Source organism: Bombina bombina, chromosome 9 (genome assembly GCF_027579735.1).
Source record: "Bombina bombina isolate aBomBom1 chromosome 9, aBomBom1.pri, whole genome shotgun sequence".
In the NCBI taxonomy this organism is placed as follows: domain Eukaryota; kingdom Metazoa; phylum Chordata; class Amphibia; order Anura; family Bombinatoridae; genus Bombina; species Bombina bombina.
In genome coordinates this window covers 68,656,089-68,664,805 of record NC_069507.1, presented here as the reverse complement: position 1 = coordinate 68,664,805, position 8,717 = coordinate 68,656,089, and the positions used below count along the sequence as shown (strand labels likewise).

At 40.7% G+C, this 8,717-nt stretch overlaps 1 protein-coding gene across 1 annotated transcript in view; it reads right to left on the bottom strand.

The window, feature by feature from the left end:
- Positions 1-2,599: 2,599 nt before the first annotated feature.
- The window catches only part of LOC128639931 (peroxisomal N(1)-acetyl-spermine/spermidine oxidase-like), a 96,094-nt gene continuing 89,976 nt past the window's right edge, over positions 2,600-8,717 (bottom strand). Inside the window, exons 7-8 of the mRNA XM_053692198.1 lie at positions 6,310-6,467; positions 2,600-4,086 (exon numbers count right to left, since the gene is read on the bottom strand). Coding sequence (XP_053548173.1) covers positions 3,964-4,086; positions 6,310-6,467 — 281 coding nt within the window. The 3' untranslated portion in view covers positions 2,600-3,963. The remainder of the gene's footprint in view (positions 4,087-6,309; positions 6,468-8,717) is intronic.

Genomic DNA, 8,717 nt, shown 5'->3' with positions numbered 1-8,717 from the left:
ATTCATATGGTATTTACTGGTGGCACCACTAGACACACGCTGATTGGAGAGGACGGACACCCCACCGTCACTTACCCTTTTGGCGTTTGCGCTGCTCTGAGTGCACGCATGGTGTTGTGATAGATGGGGAGGGGGGTGGGTGTGTATGTTGGGGGTGTGTTTGTTTACACACTTTGGATTGGCCAGCTATTAGAGGGGTGTTTACCTGGCGGCCAATCGGTGCAAGAGCTAAGTTTTAAAGCACGTTTGTTTGATGCACTTTTTTAAGTATGGCTATGAGTAAGGCTTAGGCCGAAACGCGTAAGCCGTTTGTTCTAGTGCTCTAGCACTCACCCTTTTTTCCACTTTGCTCTGCTTTTTTTACCCGGGGGTATTCACTCCCTACTTTGCATTATGTACCTGTATTCTGGATCTGTCCAATAAATAGTTTTACTTGCTGCTACTCGAGTGCTTCTCATATCCTTTCATGCTCCATTTGTACTTCTGGCCGGAGTGAGCACGGAGTTTTTAGCAAAGGGCTGCAGGGTTGGCTTCCTTACTAACGGATTGCTTGTTTAGACTGAAGACCGTTGTTCTCCGGGATGTTTGGACGGCTGTTGGCATGGCTACGACTACAAATCTGATACTGAATGACGTTTGTCTATGGAAGATTGTATGCATCGTAAGGTATGTGCATAACTGTGACTGGAGAACTGTGTTACACTTTTCACATTTGTTGTGTAGTTTGCCAGTATTTAGTTTTGTAACTGGAAGGTCTATTTTCTAAACCCACTGCCTGATAGGGGGATTGAGGTATCCTCACTGTCGCTTGACACTAACATCCGTTCACCAGGGGTTGTGGCAGTCTACACTAGATTGACATTTGAGTCGTCTTCACTGTTATTGTTAGTGTTGGTCATCATATGAAAACCTGTCACCTCCTACTGGACTGATTTTTCACCTACCACGTTTCTTTCCTCTAATCCTGATATTGTTACATCGGATATGGCTAATAAAGCGTCAGAGGGCTCAGCATTTACTCTCACACCAGACCTACTGCGCTTCCCCTGCAACCCAGGCAGCTTAGATAAAACCTCTGTGAGGGTACTATTCATAACTGCAGCCATATCTTGCAGGGTGAAAGAATTAGACGCACTAGAAGTACTTGGCGTCGCTTATGCGGGCGTTAATGGTTGTGACACTTGGGGAGAATTAGATGGCATAACCTGATTCCCTTCTAACTAAGAATCATCCTGCGACATACTTTTAGTAGCTAAAATATGTTCTTTGTAATTTATTGACCTTTCAGTGCATGAGGGACACATTCTAAGTGGGGGTTCCACAATGGCTTCTAAACATATTGAACATTGACTTTCCTCAATGTCAGACATGTTGAACAGGCTAGTAATGACCACAAACAAGCTTGAAAACACTTTATTTAGTGAAAAAATAACAATCTTAAAAAACGGTACTGCGCCTTTAAGAGAAAAAAAAAGCATACACGTTCTGCAAAACTGCTTTAAAATACACCAAACTTTCCAAATTTTTGATATCAGACTCAATTTGTGTAGTTAAGTTTGCCCCACAAGAAAATAAAACATTTAACCCGGATTGATAATAAGGTCTAAATCCGGAAAAAACACCCCCAGCACCTCGCCACAGCCCTGCTGTGGTGCCTACCTGCCCTCAGGGATTAGAAAAATGGGGTTAAAGCTTCGATTGGGCCCAAAACTTCCACCAGGGCCCTCAGAAGTTGGAGCATGCTGCTTGCTAAGTGAAAACAACTGCACATCTGAGGCGTGAAAATAGGCCCCGCCCATCACACTCGATGTCTCTACAGCCTCAAAGAACCGCATCAGAGCGGTTTTAAACTAGCACTCCCAGTTCACAAAACGTTTGCACACAAACATTCAAAAACTCAGTGTCAACCATTTTTTAATTAGCCCCTTATGCAAGCTTAGTAATGCCCTTCTATAGCTCTTAGGATTACTGCTTACCCTGACCCTCATGGGGACACTGTCAGCCTTTCTGAAATACACAGTCTCTCCAGAAAACATGACTGAACATACCTCACTGCTATATAGCATGAAAACGTTACTCACACTGAAGTTTCCTGCACCCCTCAGCCTCTGTGGGAACTGGTCTGGATCTTAGTGACAAATGCTAAGATCATCATCCTCCAGGCAGAAGTCTTCATCCATCTGCTGCCTGAGAGTAAATAGTACACACCGGTACCATTTAAAACAAAAAACTCTTGCTTGAAGAAAATAAAAACTAATATTTTATCACCTCTTTCACTTTACCCTTCCTAGTACTTAGAGTAGGCAAAGAGAATGACTGGGGGGTGGAGTTAAGGGAGGAGCTATATAGACAGCTCTGCTGTGGTGCTCTTTGCCACTTCCTGTTAGCAGGAGGATAATATCCCACAAGTAAAGGATGACTCTGTGGACTCGTCGTACCTTATAGAAGAAAGAAACTTTACACGGCATTAGAACGAGACTCCCATTGCCATTGCACCTCACTTGTAATACCAGCAATCATTAGCGTGCACTGGTATTTCTCAGCTGAGCGCAAAAATCTGGCCTTTATATATAATACAAAATAATGACCTACATACATCTTCAAAGAAATGTATTTTTAATAATGAATTACAATTTATTTTTATAATACATTGTATTATATAACAAGTGTAGTTATTGGTACACGTGTCATACTTGCATAGCACACGATAATCTGATGTTCCATCTAGCATAGAGTTTTTTTCTATAGCAGTGTCTCTGAGATTAAAGTATTACAGTCACATCATGTATTTCAAATGTTGCTCAGATAATCATAGTTGGAAAATGTTGGGGGCATAAAGCTTTACAGTAAGATGTGATGTTTCCTGTTAGCTATAGAGGGGTTAAGCTTCTCATCACTACTGAAATGTAACTTATGGTATATGTACAGGTCAACCATTAACTCTTTTTTATGTGCTATAACTTTTTTGTCCTGGCTTTTCACAAATGCAGCCAATCACAAGTGTTTTCACTAGTATATCACAGACCCTGTGTTGTGATTGGGCGCACTTGTGAGCTGAGATGAGTGACGTAGAGGCCGAATTATGAAAGGTCTTGTGGACCTGATCCGACAGTGAGGATCAGGTCTGCAAGACCTCGCTGAATTGCGGAGAGCAATACGCTCTCCGTATTCAGCATTGTACCAGCAGCTCACAAGAGCTGCTTGTGCAAAACCGCCCTCTGATGACTCGCGGAGGTGTCAATCAACCCGATCATATTCAATCGGGTTGAATTGCGGCGATTCCTGTCCACCTAGATCAGAGCAGGCGGACAGAGTTATGGAGCAGCGGTCTTTAGACCACTGCTTCATAACTGCTGTTTCTGGCGAGCCTGAAGACTCGCCAGAAACACGGCCCTTCATGCTCCATACGGAGCTTGATAAATGGGCCTCATTGTCTTGATAAGCTTCTGAGTAAGGTGACCTAAGATAAGATCAGTCTGAAGGAGAAGGAAGAAGAAGAGGTTAAAGACACAGTAGAAGTATCACTCAGGACTCCTAGAGTACTACTGGTCCTCAGTGGAAACCCCCAGTGATCCAATCAGCAGCACTAGTTCCACATCTGAGTCATGCGACTAGCGCTGCTGATTTGAGTGCAGGATTGATAACGAATTAGAGCATGTAATTATTTTTATTACTATGGCCTTTTAAACATCAATAGAGAGATACACAGAGCATTTTTGTCTTAACAAGTGTATTGTAAAACTTTCAGAGATACATTTTCTATAGTGATTTTCAATGCGCCCACATTATACTGTGCTGCAATATGCAAGTCATCATCTTATTGTCTTGTTTATCCTGCACCTCAGTATTTTAACTATTTTGATGTAGCTTGTTACATTTTTTTTAATCTGGCTGTTAGAATACTTTAAACAATAAGAATGGACTGAACAATAAGTGAGGATTTATCATCAGGGCTTGGCTTTGCTAAGTAGAGTCCAGCCCAGGATACTGCCCAATCAGACGATCAGCTTCTCTCCAGCCAGATGACAAAGCACCATGAGTTGTAGAATGGAATGTTCTGTGTGTTGCCTCTCCAGCAAAGAGAACCTACAGGGAAAGAAGGTAAAAAAAAAAGAGTCTAAATGAAACAAACAGCACAAACTTTATCATGATTGCAAACATTATCATAATTGCAGGTGGACAGATTTTATAGAGAACCTGTCTTGTCAATCACCCTGATACATAAATGTATGGCTGCAGGCTTTCCCATGCAAATGCAGCTTAAAGAGATATGAAACCCAAAAATGTTATTTTGTGATTCAGGCAGAGCATACAATTTTATAAAAAAGTTTCCAATTTACTTTTATCAAATTTGAAGAAATGACACTTTGCTTCAATGTAAATTAGTGAGTGTACAGCCTGTATAACAGTGTAAATTTGCTGTCCCCTCAAAATAACTCAACACACAGCCATTAATGTCTAAACCATTGGCAACAAAAGTGAGTACACCCCTAAGTGGAAATGTCCAAATTGGGCCCAATTAGCCATTTTCCCTCCCTGGTTAGTGTTATAAGGTCTTAGGTGTGAATGGGGAGCAGGTGTGTTAAATTTGGTGTTATCACTCTCACACTCTCTCATACTGGTCACTGGAAGTTCAACATGGCTCCTCATGGCAAAGAACTCTTTGAGGATCTGAAAAAAAGAATTGGTGCTCAACATAAAGATTGCCTAGGCTATAAGAAGATTGCCAAGACCCTGAAACTGAGCTGCAGCATGGTGGGCAAGACCATACAGCGGTTTCACAGGACAGGTTCCACTCAGGACAGGCCTCGCCATGGTCAACCAAAGAAGTTGAGTGCACGTGCTCAGCGTCATATCCAGAAGTTGTCTTTGGGAAATAGATGTATGAGTGCTGCCAGCATTGCTGCAGAGGTTGAAGGGGTGGGGGGTCAGCCTGTCAGTGCTCAGACCATACGCTGCACACAGCATCAAATTGGTCTGCATGGCTGTCGTCCCAGAAGGAAGCCTCTTCTAAAGATGATGTACAAGAAAGCCTGCAAACAGTTTGCTGAAGACAAGCAGACTAAGGACATGGATTACTGGAACCATGTCCTGTGGTCTGATGAGACCAAGATAAACTTATTTAGTTCAGATGGTGTCAAGCATGTGTGGCAGCAACCAGGTGAGAAATACAAAGAAAAGTGTGTCTTGCCTACAGTCACTGCATTAACCCCTTCCTCACCCGGCAACTTCTTTGGTTGTTTTTTGCCTACAGTCAAGCATGGTGGTGGGAGTGTCATGGTCTGGGCCTGCATGAGTGCTGCCGGCACTGGGGAGCTACAGTTCATTGAGAGAACCATGAATGCCAACATGTACTGTGACATACTGAAGCAGAGCATAATCGCCTCCCTTCGGAGACTGGGACGCAGGGCAGTATTCCAACATGATAACAACCCCAAACACACCTCCAAGACAACCACTGCCTTGCTAAACAAGCTGAGGGTAAAGGTGATGGACTGGCCAAGCATGTTTCCAAACCTAAACCCTATTGATCATCTGTGGCACATCCTCAAATGGAAGGTAGGGAAACGCAAGGTCTCTCACATCCACCAGCTCTGTGATGTCATCATGGAGGAGTGGAAGAGGGCTCCAGTGGCAATCTGTGAAGCTCTGGTGAACTCCATGCCCAAGAGGGTTAAGGCAGTGCTGGAAAATAATGGTGGCCACACAAAATATTGACACTTTGGGCCCAATTTGGACATTTCCACTTAGGGGTGTACTCACTTTTGTTGCCAATGGTTTAGACATTAATGGCTGTGTGTTGAGTTATTTTGAGGGGACAGCAAATTTACACTGTTATACAGGCTGTACAGTCACTACTTTACATTGTAGCAAAGTGACATTTTTTCAGTGTTGTCACATGAAAAGATATAATAAAATATTTACAAAAATGTGAGGGGTGTACTCACTTTTGTGAGATACTGTGTAAATATATATATATATATATATATGTGTGTGTGTGTGTGTGTGTGTTACAGATATAGATACACATATAAACACATAAATACATATGTACACATATATAAACATATATATAAGTGCACTGGAGCCCTTTGCAGTCAAGTATAATAAAAACATGAAAGAAAATATTTATGCAATATTCAAATTTCATAAAGTGTTATACTGTGTATGTACTGTAAATATTTCACATTCCAATGTTCTGCACATAGGGGAATATATTCTATGTATTTCTTAATAGATATTCCTATACGTCTGTATATATCTATATCTATATATAATCGTGTATATATATATAATCTATTTTATTACCTTGGCTGTGTCTCCCTCCTCTGGTAGTGGCTGTGCCAGAATATCTAAATCCTTTCCAGAACTGCCAACTGCCACATAACTGTAGGAGCCTCGGGTGAATGTCTCACTGCGCCAGCGTGTGCGCCGGATGCGTACAGGGGGGCGGAGATTAGGATCTCCTGCAGAGGGATAAAAATGATAACCTCTTCTAAAACCAATACTTTAATTTTAGTTTGTGCAGGACATGCTAAACCACTTACAAATATAATTAGAAAAATACTTAAACGGATGTGGAACACAATTGACTTTATTATTCAGAAAAATGATTAATTAAAAGAAAAAAGTTTCAATTTACTTCTGTTATCAAATGTACTTTGTTCTTTTGGTTTCCTTTGTTGTAAAGCAGGCAGGTAGGTTCAGTAGCAGCACGTCTGGGGAACTATATAGCAGCAGTGTTTGCAAGAATATCTTTTAACAATGTTATACATTTGCAAGGGCACTAGGTGGCAGCAGTGTTTGCTGCCGTGTAGTGTTCCAGACATGTGCACGCTGCCTACCTAGGTATGCTCTTCAAAAAGAATGAAGCACAGTTGATAATAGAAGTGAACTGGATTTTTATTTTTTTAAGTGTATGCTGTGTCTGAATCATGAAAAAAAAATGGGTTGCATGTCCCTTTATGGAATAACTTGGGACAAGAAGGACTGCCCACATACATCCTATACAAAGGTTACTAGCTAAATATACATAGAAAATAGAATTTATCATGTTTTATCATATATTTAAATGGACTTGGTTTTCTGATGAAGGATTATCATAACCTTTGAAACGCGTAAGGGTTTATTTATCATATGTTTAAACGGACTTGGTTTTCTGATGAAGGATTATCATAACCTTTGAAACGCGTAAGGGTTTATTTATCATATATTTAAACGGACTTGGTTTTCTGATGAAGGATTATCATAACCTTTGAAATGCGTAAGGATTTTTTTATCATATATTTAAACGGACTTAGTTTTTACTTAGACCACGAACACGGACGTCAATTGCAATATATATTTTTGCCATGCTACTAAAATACCTCATAGCATTTTGAGATTATACTATGTGAGTATAATGCCACTGAGGAGTGTTTTTTATTATTTTTTTTTATTTTTTTTTTATTAAAATGTTATTACTTTATTTTGTGTCTATGTTTGTTTTACATGACACCCATCTGATGTTGATAAACAAGTTCAACCAAATTCCTTGAGGACGAGGTCCTCTCTCCTTGAATTGAACGAGCCTAACTATATTCCTTATGGAAGAGTCATGAGTGGTTTCGAGTAAGCAAAGTAGCAAAATATAGTTTCTTTGATTATAAACGGCACTTACCTCATAATTGACTGAGGTCATCTCTAGTAAGTTTACATCTATCAGACACTTTGGGATTGTTTCATCTGACGTATTATCTGGAGAATATACATACCTGGACATTGCTCGTATTATTATCTTTATGGTACATACATTTCCAGATTGTAACTATTCTGTATGTATTAACCAATACTATTTTTCAGGTAGTATATATGTGTTTATTTCTATAGCCATCCAGTAAGATAGCCCTTGAGTACCTCTTTCCTCTCCATATATAATTTTATTTATATATATATATATATATATATATATATATATACAGGGAGTGCAGAATTATTAGGCAAATGAGTATTTTGACCACATCATCCTCTTTATGCATGTTGTCTTACTCCAAGCTGTATAGGCTCGAAAGCCTACTACCAATTAAGCATATTAGGTGATGTGCATCTCTGTAATGAGAAGGGGTGTGGTCTAATGACATCAACACCCTATATCAGGTGTGCATAATTATTAGGCAACTTCCTTTCCTTTGGCAAAATGGGTCAAAAGAAGGACTTGACAGGCTCAGAAAAGTCAAAAATAGTGAGATATCTTGCAGAGGGATGCAGCACTCTTAAAATTGCAAAGCTTCTGAAGCGTGATCATCGAACAATCAAGCGTTTCATTCAAAATAGTCAACAGGGTCGCAAGAAGCGTGTGGAAAAACCAAGGCGCAAAATAACTGCCCATGAACTGAGAAAAGTCAAGCGTGCAGCTGCCAAGATACCACTTGCCACCAGTTTGGCCATATTTCAGAGCTGCAACATCACTGGAGTGCCCAAAAGCACAAGGTGTGCAATACTCAGAGACATGGCCAAGGTAAGAAAGGCTGAAAGACGACCACCACTGAACAAGACACACAAGCTGAAACGTCAAGACTGGGCCAAGAAATATCTCAAGACTGATTTTTCTAAGGTTTTATGGACTGATGAAATGAGAGTGAGTCTTGATGGGCCAGATGGATGGGCCCGTGGCTGGATTGGTAAAGGGCAGAGAGCTCCAGTCCGACTCAGACGCCAGCAAGGTGGAGGTGGAGTAC